This window comes from Bidens hawaiensis, unplaced genomic scaffold (genome assembly GCF_021521415.1).
Source record: "Bidens hawaiensis isolate Kalapana, Puna unplaced genomic scaffold, B.hawaiensis_p1.1 tig00050821_1, whole genome shotgun sequence".
Lineage (NCBI taxonomy): Eukaryota > Viridiplantae > Streptophyta > Magnoliopsida > Asterales > Asteraceae > Bidens > Bidens hawaiensis.
In genome coordinates, this window is record NW_027499122.1 from 40,173 (window position 1) to 60,780 (window position 20,608).

The 20,608-nt window shown below is 34.0% G+C and overlaps 1 protein-coding gene and 1 pseudogene across 2 annotated transcripts; one reads left to right on the forward strand and one right to left on the reverse strand.

Annotated features, from left to right (window-relative positions):
• Positions 1 to 1,046: 1,046 nt before the first annotated feature.
• Positions 1,047 to 15,644, forward strand: LOC143598778 (pleiotropic drug resistance protein 1-like; annotated as a pseudogene). Its single transcript, XR_013147171.1, has 22 exons — positions 1,047 to 1,333; positions 2,378 to 2,498; positions 5,034 to 5,122; positions 5,213 to 5,297; positions 5,763 to 5,922; positions 6,268 to 6,344; positions 6,442 to 6,495; positions 6,769 to 7,161; positions 8,328 to 8,609; positions 9,373 to 9,689; positions 9,870 to 10,030; positions 10,113 to 10,216; positions 10,862 to 11,012; positions 11,193 to 11,371; positions 11,574 to 11,906; positions 12,393 to 12,683; positions 12,764 to 12,847; positions 12,930 to 13,063; positions 13,260 to 13,487; positions 13,991 to 14,161; positions 14,402 to 14,656; positions 15,388 to 15,644. The product of XR_013147171.1 is annotated as a pleiotropic drug resistance protein 1-like (transcript).
• Positions 15,645 to 16,032: 388 nt separating this feature from the next.
• LOC143598779 (plastidic ATP/ADP-transporter-like) lies at positions 16,033 to 20,465 on the reverse strand. The gene is made up of 5 exons (XM_077076916.1): positions 19,570 to 20,465; positions 18,559 to 18,810; positions 17,903 to 18,046; positions 17,207 to 17,554; positions 16,033 to 16,375 (listed from the first exon to the last, which is right to left on the reverse strand). The coding sequence occupies exons 1-5, from the start codon at positions 20,332 to 20,334 to the stop codon at positions 16,046 to 16,048; spliced, it is 1,839 nt and encodes a 612-aa protein (XP_076933031.1). The 5' UTR covers positions 20,335 to 20,465; the 3' UTR covers positions 16,033 to 16,045.
• Positions 20,466 to 20,608: the final 143 nt, after the last annotated feature.

Consider the following 20,608-nt stretch of genomic DNA (forward strand, 5'->3'; position numbering starts at 1 on the left):
CATCTTTCCAGAAGTTTGAAAAAACTGAAAGAAATTAAGTTCTAGCTTTTATGCACGGAGGCGCCAATGAAGAAACACTAATCGACCCCAGGCAGATTACGGATAATCTGGGGGTTAAATAGATGTTTCCCACGAGGGGTTAGACCCGGCAAAGATGGTTCTTCTGATAACCTGCAAAACAGACACCGTGAGCTCGTCACTGAGAAGGGGGGGGTACCTCCTTGTGACCACCCTCCGGCGTGAGAATCAGACTAGATTGCTCTTGAATATAAGTGTATATTAAGAGAATGACTAGAGCAGATATCAGGTATAAGATATAAGATAAGATCAGATGATAAGATGATCATACCATTTGGGGTATTTATAGCCGAAGGTAGGTTTCCAAGAAGGTGTAGCCGGCTGAATAGTATTCCTGTTCTACCAACTGTGGCCTACGCACGTGCCATGCTGGTAGTTGGTGGGTAGGCAGCGGCTGACAGTGACCAGGCCTGCTGTGTACTATTCCTTTTCCACCAACTGCAGGCTATGCACGTGATATGACAGGAGTTGGTGAGTAGGCAGCGGCTAATAGTGACATACAGTACAAGAGCATGCTGCTCGCCATACTGTTAATGAGCTGTCGTATCTCTGGTCAGATCTTTTGCCCATACCTCGTCAGGTACAGTACAAAAGATCCTCCAGTATCATACGGACTGGCTCATTTGGGCGGGAGTATTCCCCCTCCCGCCTTTGTGCGGGATTGTTCCCGGCTTTGCTCATTCCTTCTTCAGGGACATTACTGAATTATTTTGAGAGCTAAGTGCCTTATGCGTGTAGCCTTGCTGCGCGGGTGGCCTTCCCTGATGGCTTGTATCCGCAGCTGCGGGAACAGGCGGAGTACTTCACCATTGGGAGGCATTTCCTGCGGGAACAGCTTGCGTACTGCGCGTAAGGACGTCACGTCTCTGAGCATGGTGGGTCCTGCGGATCCAGTTGGTTTCTGCGCAGACGTCTCTCTTCAAGGTGAGTCCTGTGGGTCCAACTGGGCTCTGCTGTGACCTACCTCTTCAATTAGTGACATATATAAAGCTACTAGTAGCAGTATGGAAGTTTTTTCAAGATCTACATGCGAAGAAGAAGAAGAAGAAGCTCTTAAATAGGCTTCACTTGAAAAGTTGCCAACTTTTGATCGATTAAAAAAAGGTTTGCTGTTTGGATCAACCGGAGCGATAGATGAAATCGAGATCAATAATCTTGGATTTGATCAGAGAAAGCAGTTGCTTGATAGGCTTGTGAAGGTGGCTGATGAAGATAATGAGATGTTTTTGTTGAAGATCAGGAACAGGATTGACAGGTTAATTAAATTAATAAACATTTTTCTTTCTCACACTGTCACACACACTATTACACACACAATTGATTATTGTTCATAATTAGTAAAGAAACTCAATATGACTATATATATTTAGATGGACGAATACGGTATAGGTAATTCGAGTGTACGCCTTAGGCTTAAGTGGCGGATCTGGAAAACTCGGAATGTCATCATCATCATCATCGTACTCAGTATATCCCACCAATAGCAATGCTATGGTAGGGTCTGAGGAGGGTAAGATGTAGACAGCCTTACCTCTATCCCATAGGGATAGAGAGGCTGCTTCCGGTGAGACCCCCGGCTCGATAGTAGTTTTGCATCAAGCCTTGGACATAAGGCACATAGCACTCAATCATCGGGACACCGGCTGATTGGTGCATGTGCCCTTGTCTTTCGGCTATCAACGCCACCACATGATGCCTGATTAACCTTCCGCCACTTTTAACGTTATTTTCACGAGATTAGTAAAATAACGTCAAAATTAGTGCAATTTTACTTTTGCCCACCCGAGGGTTCACACATATATACATTATATGCGCGCACCGCAAGCAGGGCGTAAAAAACCTACTATTAGAAATAAAAAACTCGGAATGTTGCCATATTTAAAGCTAATGATTTAAAGTTGGAACGAATTTATAATTCTGTCATACACTTTTCGTTTTTATAGATCATTATTAGAAATAAAAAATTTTAACTCTTGAACAAAATGGATTCAAAACCTACTTATTTTCATGCAACTTTGTCGGTGTGTGAAACTGTTAATTATATTTTAGTTTTTTCTATCAATAATCTTGATAACGCTGTTATCTTAAGGATAACATATTGGTGAAATATTATTAACATACTATGTTATCTTTTTTACTAACATATAAATGTGTAAATAAGTAAATTATCTTTTTTACTTAAATATATATTTTTTGTCAACGGCTTTAATTTACTTAAATAGTTACTGAAGATGTTACTTAAATAAGTACGTTCCATTTTTTTTAATATGTAGATATTTTATGCGATGTAATTGTGCAGGGTTGGAATTAAGTTGCCAACAATTGAGGTTAGATTTGAGCATGTGAGTGTGGAGGCAGATGTTAACACAGGAAGTAGAGCCTTGCCTAGTTTCTTGAACTTTCACGTTGACATTTTTGAGGTAAACGTACACTTTTTAGTGGTGACACTGACATTATTTTAATATTCATGTTTTTTTTTTTAATTTATAAAGTACGAAACTTATAATTAGAAATCATTTTATACAAAAAAAACAAATGGATAACAAGCTGAACATAATCCTTTTTTATTAGTAAAAGTAAGTCGTTTAAGGGTGTGTTTGTTTTTTTAAAAAACCTCTTCCTGACCACTTCTGTCTGCGCCAAGAAGACCAAGGGCAGACATAAGGGTCTGCAGTGCGTTTGTTTTTCAGAAGACATTTCATTAAAAAATGTCTGCGCGTCCTCTTCTTGGAGAAGACATGGACTAGACACTTCAAGCCTCTTCAAACCTCTTCTCAAAACCCCATCAGACACAAAGCACCACGTTCCTTTATCATTCTTCTCCATTCTCAAACCCTAGCCCCCCAAACCCACATTCCTCCCTGTCCACCAGCCGCACCACCACCACCTTCGCATCACCGCCACCATCTCACACCTCCACCACCATCTCCTAGTCGCCACCAGTCACACCACCCTTCTACGCCACCAGTCGCATCACCACCCCTCGCAACACTCTCACAACCACATCACCGCTAGCTGCACCACCACTACTCACCTTCGCACAGCCGGAACCTGCCAGCCGCCACCTTCGAACCACCATCTGTAAGGCTGCAATTTTTTTTTCTCCTTCAGAATCACAAGGTCTTAATACTATCCAACCACCAATGGTATTTGAGGAAAGTACTTGTGACCAAGTTAATTGAAACTCTAATAACCCTGTCTTCCAAATTGAATTTTTGGAGCTCCATTTTAAGCTTAATAAATGGAGAAGTAGCAGCAACAGAAAATGAAACAGCAAAGATTTCTTTAAATTTTTTATATATTTTGTTTCTTGTTTTCCTTAATTTTTTTTATTGCAAAATCTTTTTTTTAATTGTTCTTATTAGGATTTGATTTATGATTTGAGTTACGAACGACTTGTTCTTATTAGATTGTTGATGTGAGTTATGGATCTTGTTGTTATATGTTCGTGAAATTAGGATCTGACAGTTTATTTAAATTTCATTTTATGTTAATACTGTGCAGATGTTAAAAAACAAACAATCTTTCTATTACAGACTGCAGACCTTTGGTCCACCTCTTCTGCTATAGATGTCTGCAGATGTGGTCCGCAGACTGCAGACATTAAACCTCTTCAAAAACAAACAACACCTAAATGATATTATTCATAAAACTGGAGATCATGTTTTAAAAATTTTTTTCTCACTACAATAAAATAATTTCTAAAATTCTTTTCTCACTACAATAAAATAATTTCTTATATGTCACTTTCGGGTTATCGTTGAAAAGACTTAATATATATACTTCCAAAAAATTAAGGTTAACTCTTTCGATTTTGATTTAACGATTAAGTCTCTAAAATCCACTACAATAAAATAATTTCTTATATGTCACTTTCGGGTTATCGTTGAAAAGACTTAATATATATACTTCCAAAAAATTAAGGTTAACTCTTTCGATTTTGATTTAACGATTAAGTCTCTAAAATCCACTACTTTTTGTATACGTTGTGTTTGACTTAAAAACAAAATATAAGGAACCATATGTTTTTCATTTACGATCTATCTTAAATATATATATATATATATATTTTTGCGTGTTTATGTGAATTAATATATGTTTTTCTCATTTATTTATTTTTATGTAAAGTAGTTTAAATAAATTTGTACACTTCATTAAAATTGGTTTATTTTTTCCATATTTCAATAGAAATTTTATAAAACCTTAGGTGTTTACAATAAAATAAAATATATTAAAAAAACCGCTCTCCAAAACGATTAAAATAGGTATAGAAAAATAACATTTTTTTAAAACAAGAAAAACAACGTTTTTCATATAAGAATAAAAACATTTTTTTAAGTAAAAAAAAATATATTTTTATTAAATGCTTTTAAATATACATAAAAGGGTAAATAGAAAAAATTGTTAAATGAAAATAGGAAAAATAAATGCTTTTATAAAAACAATAATGATAATAAAAGATAACAAAATGACAAAAGAAACAACAAAAATGTCTAAATTGTATTAATGTAAAATTTGAAGGAGTTATGTTTAGTAAAAATGAATTAGAAGGGGGTACGTTTAGCAGCACCCTATACATGATAGATTAGTTTGTGGTATATATATATAATGACAAAAACAACACAAATACGCATTCGATTCTATATAATACATTATATGTTAAGTAATAAAATAAATTAAAAATATATTCATATAGAAAATACAAAAAAGAAGGTTAAAAAAAATATGACCATTAAAAAAATTCTAAATTTTGTTCACACGTTAAAAACAACTCAATGCGCAAAACCAACTAACTGGCAATCTCCTATAACCGGTAATTTTGGTTTTGGTTCAGTTGAACCAAAACCAACCCCGCATACCCCTATCCAAAATAATGTTTAAAATACAAATAATACACTGTTTTATTAATTTTAAGAAATATTTATAATTATTCTTCATATTTGTTATCAAGAGAGGGATTCTTGAGCAGATTCCATCTACTTCCAAATTCAAAAAGGCATATAACCATTCTTGATGATGTTAGTGGTGTTGTTAAACCTAGCAGGTGAAAACAAGATGCCTTACATTGTCATTATATAGATTCAATTAATTTTATATTATTGTACTAAAATTTTTTATGTAAATCTGTTTGTAGAATGACATTATTGTTGGGTCCTCCAAGTTCTGGGAAAACAACTCTCTTGTTAGCCTTAGCTGGCAAGTTGGCCAAGGAGCTTAAGGTAGATCACCAATCCCAAGCACTTGTCTTTTTTTTTTTTTGAACGGCCAACTAAGTAACGTCGGATACCACGTATGCGGCCCCATTGGCTAAAGGTAGCCTGAGCCGGCCACTAGTCCGGACGGAGGGAGCCCCTAGCGGTCCACCTGTTGAGGGATTCACCGGATAAAACCCGACCCCCACGCCCGCCAAACGGCACGACAACGAGAAGCCGGTAAAACAGGGTGAGATCAGGACTCGAACCCTGGCAAGCACTTGTCTAAATGTCTTCTAATAATTTGGTCTTGGATGTTTCACGCCTTCAAAATACACTTTTGACACGTTTGACCCATTTCTTTTTAGTTATTTCTTTTATGGATGGTTTTGGATGTTTCATGGCTCTAATCGAGTCGTTAATGAGTAAATGTATTAAAATTAACACCTTTTGTTTAAATATAATCCTAAAGTTTAAATCTTATAATTACAGAGCTCGGGGAAGGTGACATATAATGGCCATGAATTACATGAATTTGTACCTGAAAGAACGTCAGCTTATATAAGTCAAAATGATGTCCACATTGGAGAATTAACAGTCAGAGAAACCCTAGCTTTCTCTGCCCGATGCCAAGGGGTTGGATCACGTTACGGTTAGTATGGGCCACACGAGTTTGGCAATGGGCCAAAACGTGTTTGGGTTAAAAACGATCATTTTTTACCATGGACAATAAGTGGTAACTATAATTATAAAAACAATGTTTTTACAACAATGAGCGAAGTCTTTGAATAAAAACTTAGTATGTACAATAAAAATATAGACATTGTTTGACGTTTAAGATGTTTGACTAATTAGACTCGTTCCCCTTTTAGCTGGATTTCAAATTATTCGATTTATGTAAAATAAAACCCAAATCAATCAACTCATGATGAAATGGATTAAAACTGATACAAAAGAAAAAAAAAGTGTATACAATGGTTTGTCATGTGAATTGCAGAACTGTTGGCAGAGTTAGCAAGAAGGGAGAAAAATGCAAACATTAAGCCCGATCCTGATATCGATATCTACATGAAGGTATCAAATAAGCTTCCGGGACATATATCCTATTAATCTTTTTAAAGTCAAAAAATGTGAAACACTAAAACATAAAATTTGTCCTTATATTATTTAGGCTGCATCAATAGCAGGACAAGAAGCTAGTGTGGCAACAGATTACACTCTCAAGGTATGATAAATGCAAAACATTCTACAACACTTTTAAATAAAGGTGACAAAATCTTTCTTTAAGTAACGGGTCAGAACAAGGTTCGGGTCAGATAGGTAACTTTCTTTACGGGGTTAAAATGGGTCGAAGTGACTCATGATACTTTTTTACTTTTTGTCCAAATTTTGTTCATTAGCAATTAGTCCAAAATTTAAACGCTCTAATTTGATCTTTTTGTAGCTCATTATTTTATTTTTCTCAATCAAAGCCTTAACTGACTTGTTTATGTAACAGTTACTGGGGTTGGACATTTGTTCTGATACAATGGTTGGGGACCAAATGATAAGAGGAATATCCGGTGGTCAAAAGAAACGCGTGACAACGGGCGAAATGATTGTGGGACCCGCAAAGGTTCTTTTTATGGACGAGATATCAACGGGTTTGGATAGTTCTACAACTTTCCAGATTGTGAGATCACTTAAACAGTTTCTTCATATATTTGAGGGAACTGCTGTTATTTCTCTCCTCCAACCCGCACCCGAAACTTACGACTTGTTTGATGACATCATCCTTCTAACCGATGCAAAGATCGTGTATCAGGGCCCATGTGAACATGTGCTTGAGTTTTTTGAATCTATGGGGCTTAAATGTCCAGAGAGGAAAGGAGTTGCTGACTTCTTGCAAGAAGTAAGTAAATCTTGTTTTCTTACTAATGGGTTGAAGCGGGTTAGGTTGAGTTTAGTTGACGCGCAAATGAAAATTTTACATGAACCTGAAAGTCATGTCACAAACATAAATCTGAACACATCCAGTTTAACCTGAAAAAATAATTTTAATAGTTATTTTATTTGTTGCATATTAATGGTTTAAAGTTCTAAGTTTACATATTATTTTTACTTTTCTATAGCATTTATGTTTATAATATGACAATTGATTTTTAAACTTAAAATTTTTTTACATAAAAACACCTACATAGTTTAAATTATTACAAAACACATTTAAATAAATAAAAATACAAAAATAAGTTAAACTGTTCAACCTGCTAGCTGTGACACGAACACAACCACTTTAGTTAAATGTGTTCATGAATTTAACCCGAAACTTATCTGAGCCTGTGTAGACTAAACTTAAACCTACGTATATTGTGTTGATTTCGTGTTGTGTCAAAAGTTCACATTCGTAGGTAGGGTATCAGTTTGGTTTGAAACATGTCATGCGAGTCAAAATGGGTTGATATGTAAAGACTTTTTTCTATCCCTTTATATTTTGCATAAACAATTACGATAAAAATAACTATCTTGTTATAAACTTATAATAAAAATAATAACAACAATCCAAACCTATGAAAAATAAATATTTCGCATTAAAATAAGCGTCAACAACTTTAATCTAATTTGACCCATTTCTCTTTTAATTGGTCGCTATAAAATTAATAAACCATACATAATTTCACATCAAAAGTAGTTATCCATATACTTTTATTTGGTGTTAGCGAAACATTCTAACTTTCACATCAATGTGCCAATGTGCTCTATTTTAATTGCATTTGATAACATTCCAATACATTTTTTTATAGTCTTTTAACAAACATATATAAAAACTTGTTAAATATATTACAATAACAAATATAATTCATAAGTAAAAAATATTAGATAATAGTACCTCACAAAGTCACATATAAAGTTTACACAACTTTCAATTTGTCAAAATCGTTTTCCCTATCAGCAACATTTTTTTATTTGACTCATCTAACCTGTTTGAGATAAGACAAAACCCATATCAAATCACTTATAAGTAAATAAGTTGAAATGATAGTCCACAATCTTGTTGATTTCTTTTTTTTACATGTCTAGGTGACATCAAAGAAAGATCAGCAACAATATTGGACTAGAAGAGATCAACCGTACAGATTCGTGACAGCTAAAGAATTTACGGAGGCATACAAATCATTTCATGTTGGAAGGAAATTAGGAGATGATTTATCGGTCCCGTTCGAGAAAACCAAAAGCCATCCGGCTGCTTTAACAACGGAAAAATATGGTTTAAATAAAAAAGAACTCTTGAAGGCTTGTATTGATAGAGAAATACTCCTTATGAAGAGAAACTCATTCGTTTATATCTTCAAATTATCTCAAGTGAGTGCCTTAAATAGTTTAATACTAAATTTGTCCAAAACAAAAACTTATATAACCATTTAAAATTAATATTTTTTTTGTAAGATTCCCTATACATTTTAGTAATTTTAATTTAAGGCAATCCATATAAAGTTTTCTAGAAAAATAAAACATTAAAGTTGTAAAAGTTTTAATAATTTTGATTTAAGGTAATGCGTATAGATCATGTCTAAATGTTGTTATAGGATTTGATATTTCATTAGCTTTGACCATGTTGACTTATTTTCATGTCATGATGTATGGAAACTTGTTATTTGCTAGTAATGCTGATGTGACTTGTGAGTCAATTAGTTACTTTAACCAGGTTGACTTTTTTTTGACATGGCACAAAGTGTTTACAGATTTAAAGGGTTCATAATTTCATATCATGTCAAAATGACAATTTAACCTTGTTAACTTCATTTCTGACTATGTATAAAAAGGTAAACCTTCTAATTTCTGTTTCTGAAAATCGCCTTTATGAAAAAAGTGTTCATACTTACTAATATTTCAATTCAAGATAATCCTTAGACTTGTTAGGCTGTTAGCCCACATATGGCATATGAAATCTTAACCGGTTCAAGATGGCAAGTAAAAAAAAAAAGTCAATATGGTCAAAGTCATTTTTCAAATTATAGTTAGAAAAGAAGTCAACATGGTCAAATTCATTGACTCAAAAACCATAGTTTCTTATGCAATTTATGGAAATTCTAACTGTAATTTATGTTTTTTAACTTGGTTTCAGTTGTTTGTAATGTCATTAATCGCTTTGACGGTGTTCTTCCGAACGGAAATGCATAGAAGTTCTATAGAAGATGGCGGGATATATGCGGGTGCTCTTTTTTTTAGTGTAGTTACAGTCATGTTTAATGGGATGTCTGAAAACCCAATGACAATCGCAAGGCTTCCCGTATTTTACAAACAAAGGGATTTCCTATTTTACCCTCCGTGGGCGTACGCTTTACCAGCATGGGTCATCAAGATTCCTGTTTCATTTCTTGAAGCTGGCCTTTGGACTGTTTTAACTTATTATGTTATAGGATTTGATCCTAATGTGGCAAGGTAATTCTCATGCACAAATTTGAATAAGTAATTTAAAAACTAAGCATGTAATGTAAATATATGACAAAATTTAAACAAAATATAACGATACTTTAACTTTTTTTGTGTGTATTTACAAAATTTTTTAAGTATAACAAAATTAAAATAAAATATAACAATAACTTTTTTTTGTTTTTGCAGATTCTTCAAGCAGTACCTTCTGCTCTTGCTTGTTAATCAGATGGCTTCGGCATTATTTCAGTTCATTGGAGCACTCGGCCGAGACATGATTGTTGCTAACACGTTTGGTGCATCTGCAATTCTGTTAGTATTTGCTTTGGGTGGCTTTGTTCTTGTCCGCGGTACTATTTAGTTACATTGTATACAATCATAATCGTTTGCGAGTTGTCATTATTTAACATGCATTTTTATTTTGTTTTAAAGAGGACGTAAAGAAGTGGTGGTTGTGGGGATACTGGTCCTCTCCTATGATGTATGCCATGAACGGAATTGTTGTCAACGAGTTTCTTGGGCATCAATGGAGGACGGTAATAATTATTTCTAACATTTGTACAAAAAGATGTTAGTAATTATCTAGGGGTGAAATGAGTGTTCTGTTCCGAGCAATATTTTGCTCTTTAATCAGGAATCGTAAGAACCACAGAAGTATTTGTATCTTTTTCTTTAAATATGATGCATAAGAGGATTATGTAACCACGTATCTCACACTCTTTTTAATTCTCATTATATATGTGTCAAGCATTACGTGCAAATGTATTAAGCAATTATCGCGGTTCTCGACTTAAAAATGCATCTGTAAAGAAAGTGCATATTCAATAAATAGCTCAATTGAAGTAGAAAAATGTGAACCGCATATATGATACTTGTACATAGTGTTGCCCAGATCGATGCAGTAGGCGAGAGAAAGAAAGGCAGTTATGTGGTTATATAACATAACCATCTTATGTATCAAATATATAGCTAAGGCACAATTTTTTAAGCGAATATCTTATTTCTCTCTATATATACATGTATAATATTAATGTGTTGGAGCAAGTTAACTGTTTGTGTGTATTAACATGTGTATATAAATAGAAAAGAAGAGAATTGGTACCACTATTATACACATGCACATAAACGCATATGTGTATGTATGATGTAACATTTTATTGTACCTGATTTTGGTGTTATAGCAAACGAATGGTACGACACTCGGGAGACTGATTATCAAATCCGGAGGGTTTTTTGTGGAAAACTACTGGTACTGGATTGCAGTTGCAGCTTTGGTTGGATACATTCTCCTCTTCAACATGTGTTTTAACTTGTCCCTAGCCTTTCTCGATCGTGAGTATCTCAATCTTTAACTATTTTGAACACATCAAGCCAGTGGGGTTATATATAGGTCGGGTCGGGCGACCCAAAACATTTTTTTATTTTACTTTTAAATTTTTATAAATAATTATTGTGTCACAATATATATATCAAGTATTGTTAGATCGTTTTCTAACATTCTGAACTCAACAGCTTTCGGGAAAGCACAGTCTAATGTATCAGCACAGAACGATAGCGATACAGAAGCCGTTGTAATGGCATCCACAACAGCAGGCAATGCTAGTAAGACCAAGAAAAAAGGGATGATTCTTCCATTCGAACCACATTCAATTACGTTTAATGATGTCAAATACTCGGTTGATATGCCACAGGTAACGTGACCAAAACTTTAAGCGTTTGCATCTATTAAAAATATCGAGATTTCAAGTTTTAACAAATGTCAAACACGATAAAAATCCAAAGTGTATATTATTTTTAAAAGTTTTCTTTTATCTAATAGAAAAATATAATTTTACTTTTACCATTTCTTTTTAGATCATAAGTGTTAACATCATATCATGACAAATTTTGTAGGAGATGAAAGAGCAAGGCGTGAATGAAGATAAATTATTGCTACTCAAGGGTGTGAGTGGAGCTTTTCGACCCGGTGTTCTTACGGCGCTGATGGGAGTGAGTGGTGCCGGAAAAACTACTTTAATGGATGTGTTGGTGGGTAGAAAAACCGGTGGTTATATAGAAGGTGATGTCAAGATTTCCGGGTGTTCAAAAAAACAAGAAACTTTTGCTCGGATATCTGGTTATTGCGAGCAAAACGATATCCACTCTACACATATAACTGTTTACGAGTCCTTGCTTTACTCAGCTTGGCTAAGGCTGGCTTCAGACGTTGATGAAAACACCCGAAAGGTTCGTGTATAAACTACATGTATAATGTTCAAATCATCTGTCAAGGGGGGCTGATAATTAGGAGTGTTACATGTCATGTTTAATCAAATGGGCTAAACCATCGACTCGAACACGAAGTGCCACAAGAAAAGATTTAGGTGTGAATCCAATGTATTATGCCTTTATCCAATGTTTTATGCCCTTAAAGGCCACATATAGGTTTTAGGTGCGAATCCATTGTTTTATGCCCTTAAAAGGCCACAGATATCGTTTGAAGTATGTTTTAACTGATCTATTGGTTAACAGAGTATTTGTGGGTGGTGACATGTGAATTTTTATGTAGCATGTTCTAGCGTCTTTTTACACACTTCTTTTATTAAAAGTACATCGCTATATTAATAACTAAGTTACATGCAATTTAGCCCACATGTTGCCATAATAATTCTAGAGATATGTCATTGTTTGAGTTAGCATCAAGTCATTATCAAGGTTTGATGTTATATTCAGGGTTTTGTTGATGAGGTTATGGACCTTGTGGAACTAAACCCGTTGAGGGACGCATTAGTCGGATTACCAGGTATCAATGGGCTCTCAACCGAACAAAGAAAGAGGTTGACCATAGCCGTTGAGCTTGTAGCCAATCCATCTATAATCTTTATGGATGAACCAACCTCAGGGCTAGATGCCCGAGCCGCTGCCATTGTAATGAGAACCGTTAGGAACACAGTGGACACAGGACGAACCGTTGTGTGCACCATTCATCAGCCTGGCATCGATATCTTTGAAGCTTTTGATGAGGTCAAATATTACTTTTGCCATGAAGTAGAATCGATTACTAATCAGTTACTTGTATGCTGATATAACCCGTTGGTTTGCAGCTGTTCTTGATGAAACGAGGCGGGCAAGAGCTATATGTTGGGCCCGTAGGTCGTCATTCTTGCGAGTTGATCAAGTATTTTGAGGTAAAACAGCTTAATAACATCAAATGTTGCTAAATTTAATGAACAAAACCATGAACTTGATTCTCACTAATTTGTGAACCAGGCTATAGATGGTGTAAGCAAGATAAAAGACGGATATAACCCTGCAACATGGATGTTGGAAGTCACCACTTCTGCTCAAGAAATCGCTTTAGGCATTGATTTTACCGAAATATACCAAAATTCAGATCTTTACACGTGAGTTCTGTAAATCCAATTTCATCTAACTTATATGAATTTTAGTAGATTCGAATCCTAGTCAAATATAAATATTTAGCCAAAAACATTAATCAGGATTGTAACACATTATGACTACTTTTTATTGTTAATGTTAAAATATATTTGCTAATAACAACATTAAGTTTCTTTTTGTTAAAAAAATGAATTCATGCAGGAGAAACAAAAACCTAATAGCTGAACTGAGTATACCATGTCCTGGTACAAAAGATCTTGAATTCCCGACACAATACTCGCAACCGTTTCATGTCCAATGTATAGCTTGCATGTGGAAACAACGGTTGTCGTACTGGAGAAACCCGTCGTACGCTGCTGTTCGTTTTGCTTTCACCACCTTTATAGGCATCATGCTTGGGACTATGTTTTGGGATCTCGGTCGTAAAAGGTAAATGTGACAACCCTAACACTATGGAAATTGAAAAACGTTCATCGATGGTGTGTATGGGTCGGTTTTGGCTAAATTTGAACAAAAACAGAAATTTCGGTGTTTGGATTTTGAAAGCCGTTAGGTTTTGATTTTTTCAGTTTAGATTCGGTTTTTTCAGTTATGTTATTTGGGCTTGAAATTTACAGGAAAAAAAAATGGCCCAAAAGAATGAATTTTGTTAGTTAATACTAATTCATTATCATATACCTAGGTTAAAAATATTTGGGATACACTGCTTACTATTTTTTTTATAAATTATGAATTACTATAAATTAAAAATATACAATGAGAATCTATATATTCGGCGCAGTTCAGTTTTTTCGGTTTTTGTTACATGCAAAACCAAAACCTAACCTGAGTTCAGTTTTTATGGAAACATAAAACAAAGCGCCGGTTTTTTCTTTGGTTTTTTCAATTTCATGCACACCCCTGTAGTTAACTACAATGAAATATTATTTCAGGTCGACCCAACGGGATTTGATCAACGCGATGGGGTCAATGTACGCAGCGACTCTCTTTCTCGCAGTCCAAAACGCATCACGATGCAACCAGTTGTAAGTGTTGAACGCACTGTATTTTATAGGGAACGAGCTGCCGGAATGTATTCGACTTTGCCATACGCCTTTGCTCAGGTATAATATCTCCCAACACATAAATGTTTTGAAAACCCAAATGAATAGTGTGTATGTAACTCACTCAAACAAAATATAATGTACTTATTTTGAAGTATGGATTTGCAATGTTAAAAAATAAAAACATAGCAAACAAACATACTCAGTATAATTTGTATCACTTATAGCGGAGCTATTGATAGAATATTGTTTTAAGGCATACAACCTAACTTCATCTTATTTATAAAACTATATTTGCAGATTCTAGTTGAAATCCCATACATATATGCACAAACTGGTGTATACTGTCTTATAGTGTACTCGATGATCGGGTTCGAATGGACCGCAGTCAAATTCTTTTGGTACTGCTTTTTCCAGTTTTGTTGTTTACTCTACATGACATTATATGGAATGATGACTGTCGCCATTACACCAAACGCCCATATCGCCGCCATCATTGCCACCTCATTTTACGCGATCTTCAATCTGTTTTCGGGATTTATTGTTCCACGACCTGTAAGTTCCTCAAAAACACATAATGCATATACATTGAGTTTGGCAGTTTCCATTTACTTATGAATTGTTTTTTAGAGTCAATCATGTATATGACAAAAGTGAGTGTTCTGAGGGACTAAATTGATAATCAAACAAAAGTTTGAGGACTAACCACATGTTTTCTAAAAGTATGTGAGTTTTTTTTAAACAATAACCCTTTAGAAAGTAACTTGTCAAAATTTACCCAGCACAATGTGGTCGGAATTCAGTTTTAGTCGGTATTAATTCGGTTAGGTATTGTCCACTATTGGCTTTGTGTATAGCAACTGAAAGAAAAAATCAAAGAAATATAGTTATGATATGCCCAAAAATTATTGACTTGTGTTTTACATCCATCAAAATCATAGAAACAAATATCGATACCGATGTCGGTATTGCTTTGGTCGTCGCAAGATTTGTACCATTCGTCAAAAAAAACTATTAAAGACCTCCATATTTAGCTTCTTTTTGTTTTTTATTAGAACTTTGTGGCAAAACTTTAAAGTCTAAAAATCTTGTGATCAATTAGAAAAACACGAAAACTATACTAATTTAAGTTTTTGAAAAAAAAAAACCTTTGTTGCCAAAGTTTGAAACACAGAATTGTCATGGTCAAATTAAAAAAAAAAGTTATTAAAGTTTACTATTTGTTGCACAAATTCTCAAACACCAACAGTCTAATTAATGCATTTTCAATAATGTTTTTATTATAGAGTATTCCTGTGTGGTGGAGATGGTACTATTGGGGGAACCCGCAGGCTTGGACCATCTATGGCATGGTTGCATCACAATTCGGGGATTACAATGATGCGCTCACAAATGGTGAGACCGTAAAGGGTTACGTGGACCGATACTATGGTTACAAGCATGATTTCCTTGGTGCAGTTGCAGGAGTGCATATCGGGCTGGTTTGGTTTTCGGCTTCATCTTTGCGTATTCTATACGGGCTTTTAATTTTCAGAAGAGATAAATATAAAAGCATGGCTTGTTTGTATTCTTCTCTAATTGAATAAATTGTCACATAAACCAGGTTTATAAATCATCATCCAGCTTTGTCAAAACTCAAAACAATACTTTTTTTTTCCTTTTTTAATAAGCAGAACCAAAATCATAACATCATACTTTTAGCAAAAAAATAAAAGTAAAGAAAACAATAAACAAAATTAAATAAATAGCATAAATATGCTGTTTATAAAAACTTCAAAAGTCAAACAACATTCCTGCCTTTGCTCTTATTCCTTTACTCAAAACAACAAAAAAAAAAATAATAAAACCTAAAAAAAAACATCCCAATGTTTCAACCTTTAATCTATCTCAATAACCCTTACCCCCCCCCCCCCAACACACATAAACGACCCACACACCTCACATTCACGCATTTCGAGGATACGGTGTTTCAGTTGAACTAGTGGTGTTTGAGTCACTCTCGAGTGACCCGTTTGTAGAAACAATCGGGATTTTAACAGCCGCTCGTTCCATCTCCTTCTCGAGCTCTTCCTCCTGCCTCAAGGCGGTGAATTGTTTGTCCAATGAGCTGGCAGCACCTAACCATGCCATCACTATGACTAGCAGCACCCCACCAAGGTACGGTGTTGAGTTTGCAAGTGACCCGAATGTTAAGATCATGAATTGTTGAATTAACGCTCCACCCGATTTACCTAACGGGTTGCACACGACATCTATTGCCGCCTTACCTTTAACCTGATATTTTAAAAAAGAATGTTAAAAGTTAACTTTTGCAATTTGATGAATAATAAGGGCGTAAACAAGTTGTGCCCAAGCTTGAGCTCGAACTCGGCTCATTACAAGCTCTACTTCTAAAGAAAGTTTATCAATATTAAGAGTGTAAATGAGGCGAGGCGGGGCGAACAAAGCTCGAACTCGACTCCTAAGTAGTTTTTCTAACTCATGCTCGGCTTGTTTATTATTTATTATTTAATTTACATACATTTATAATAATTATTTTTTACATATTTTTTAGTTATTTTTTTATAATTTCGTATAAAATAATAACTAACAATTATAAAAGTATATATTTTACACATTAAATAAAAATATACCCGCTTAGGTTCACAAACCAGCTCGAGCTCAGGCTTGTTTATTAAACAAGCTTATTTTTAGGCTCCGGCCCGTTTAAGCTCGGCTCGTTTATTATTTATTAATATAAATTTAAAATTATCATCTATATATATTTTAATAATACTTTTTTATATAACATTATATTTTATTTAGTTATTTTTATCATAATTTTATATATGAAAATAACTATTATTTTAATATGTTAATAAAAATTATACAAATAATAGGCTTGCAAGCCAACTCAAGCTCAAGCTTTGGCTCGTTTAAGCTCAGCATGATTCATGCTTTTAACGGGCCAATCTCGAGTAGTTGATATAGCTCACAGGCAGCTTAGCTCTTATACGCTCTTAATCACTTTCAAAACTCACTATTAAACATGCACTACACATCATCATATAAATGGGACCCACAAAATAAAAACATTTTATAAACAAAACAAACAAGAAGCCTAACCTTGGTGTCTTCATCCAAAGGAATATATGCCATTTCTTTGCAAGGATCAAACAAACTATACTTTGCACTTTTGCTAAATATGTTTTGCATGGCACCGACATAAACCGCCGCTAAAAGTGGGGTAATTCCGAACCTCATAAGACCCGGTGCAAGAGGGTCACCAAACAAGATCAAAGAAAAGAACCCGACCCCGGTCAAAAGTAGGACTGTTGGTGTGATTTTTGCAGCTGCCCCCCAACCGTACTTGTTGAATATCCATTGACTTAATAACATCATTGTAAACGTTGCTATTCCGGTTGCGGTTGAAAAGTCACCCATAAATGAAGAATATTCGTTCGGGCTAGGAAACTGCGCCAAAAAAAATATAATAATATGAATTAGTTTATGCACACGCATATACATCAGAAACTATATTTAAAGTTTTAGATATTATTATAATTATATCCGATATTCTTTTTAAAAGTGATCTAGATACACATGTATGAAACTATGAATCTAAGATAGTTTTCAAGCCAGGTGTTGCTGGTAAAGCCATTTGACCCGTTACATTTTTAGTTAACTTCTTTTAATTTGAATCATTTGAGATTTAATAATAATATAATCAACAAATACGATTAAACTTGTCTATAAATATAATCAACAAATTAATTCTTTTATCATTTTTCAAAGATTAATATGAATTTTTATTTTTTTTACCTGCGCCTTGAGCTTTGATTTCCAGGTAACCTCAACAAGATTAATACTAATTCCATATGCAACAACCAAAGTGGCTAAATCTCTAATGTACGGTGATGATGCCAAGAATTTCAAACTTTCCATTGTGGTCATGTTCGGTTTCTCCTGCAACAACAAAAAAAAAACAAAACGTTACAAAAAAATTAAATAAACAACTGATAAGTACAAAAACTAAACAAAATCATATAATAACCAAATCATAAATTGTAACAAAAAAAAACTTTCATTTTAAACTATAGAGTGATTAGAGTCCGTTATTGTGTGATTAAATCCGTAAACTTAATAAAAACAAATTTTTGTGAAGTTTTAAGAGTCCATGGATTTAAATATGCAAAAATAAAGTCACATGAATATATAAAATGACCAAAGATGACATTTTTTTTCCTGAATATATAAACATAGTTGTCTCAAATAATGATACAAGAAGTGATAAATTAGTGATATTTTTTTTAACTTTTGTTTGTTCAAAACAAAGTGTTTGACAACAAACAAAACAATGCGAGAAATCAAAAGCAAAAATATGTTTAATAACCAAATAATTAATTCGAAAACGCAAATACAAACACCACATTAATTATTTGACCAGAAAAACTAATAGAACAAAATTGATATTTTACCTTCTTCTTGCTACGGGTAGGAAGAGGAACATATGTATTGACCCACCAATAAAGCCCGCAAATTGCCAGGCCCATTAACACCACAATGCTCATCATATATTTTAAAGAGATGGCCCATCCATCGACTCCCGGGCCCAAATGTTTCCTCATATTCGAGAAATACTTTACTGTACGGCCCGAGAAAATTAACGCAACATTTGCCCCGAGCCCAAATAAAGGATAGAACTTTTTGGCTTCTTCAATGGTTGTTATCTGCACAAAAAATTTACAAAGGTCAGATTTTTAAATACTATGCATACATATAAATAAATTTGAATATACATACATGAAGAGATATACATTTCTATATAATTATTTATGTGTGTATGTTTACTTGTTTATATGTATGTATTTATCTATACACACACACACACATGTATGCATGTGAACAAATGACACATGCTATAAAAACATTTAAGTAAATCTAAATATCCAATTGTTGAATATGAACAAAAGACACCAACTTCTTGCTAAATATTTATATTCTCAGAAACACCAAACTTATGGTCTAAAAACACTAAATACAATCAAATTGACAACCCAAAATACCAAAGTTATGGTATGCAAGAAAACAAGTCCTTTACCTAAAATTTAATTATAAACTTTATAACAGCAATTTTATGGTCTGAAAACACAAAATTCAATCAAATTCACAACCCAAAACACCAAATTTATCGTCAACAAAATAAACAAATTTTTATTTAAATTTTAATTATTAGATCAAAAACAGCAACTATATGGTCTGAAAACAATAAACACAATCAAATTCACAATCCAAACACATTTTATCTACAAGAAAAAAACAAACTTTTAGCTAAAACTTAATTATAACCTCAAAATGCAGCAAATGTTTTATCTAAAAGCAGTAAATTCAATCAAACTTACACTCATCCACAACAAAAACAAATCTTATCTCAAATCCCAATTCAACAACCATCAATATAAACTTATTAACAGAATAAACCATTATACCTGATTAGCAAATCCCCAAAACAAAACCGAAACCACCACACTTCCCCAAAGCTCAGCCATCACATAAAACAAACAAAAACTCCAAATTCTCATAATCGCAAGCGGTCCAAGAAACCGAGGTCCCAGAACAGCAAGAAGCTTATCAGCAAGTGCAGTTGGATGAACATAACCGCTAAGCGGATACAAAACAAACCCGAAAGCCCCGAAGAACCCGATAAACGGAAGAATCACAGTATAAAAAAGAGCCTTTTTCGACAACACATTAGCCAATTTAGTATACAAAACCATGAACCCAATTGCCATTGGCAAATTAACCCAAGTTTTCAAAAAAGGTATAATTTCAGCACTTGACCCTTTAGCTGTAACCACCAACACATCTTTTGTATCCCTTAATATTGTATAATTAAAAAGAATACAAAAAAACATTAACCCTAAAGGCACAATCTTTTTCAATGTCAAGACATCAACCCCCAAAACCTTTGGTGGGTCAGCCTCCAATTCACCTGCGCCGCCGCCTGCGGTGGCGGCGGCGTTACAAACAAGAGAAAAGTTTGGATTTTTATGATTTTTGACACTAAAAAGCAGAAATTTTTTAGACCCATCAAGAGTTAAAGAAAACCCATTTGGGGATTTGGGTTTTAATGGGTTTTGTGAAAGATTGAGTCTTTGTTTTAAAGATTGTTGAGGGAATTTGTTGAAAAAGATTCTGGCTTGTGGGTTTGATGGGAGGGATAAGAGGCCTTTGGTTTGAATGACACCTTCCATTTTATTATTATCACAACTCTCTGTTTCAGTTTCTTGGAATCAAGAAACTGAAAAGATAAGAAATTGGGTGAGAGAGATGTGAAGGAAGATGTTGGTGATGATAATGTGAAGGTGTGTAAATTGGTAGATGTATAATAAAGGGTTTTATGTAAAAAAGCTAAAACCTTGATGAAGAAAGAAGACAAATATGGAACTGGAATTTTGAAATCAGGATTTGTTGGTCAGAGTTTTGTGTAATCAGTAATTAATTAAATCGGTAATTCGGGTTTCGAGA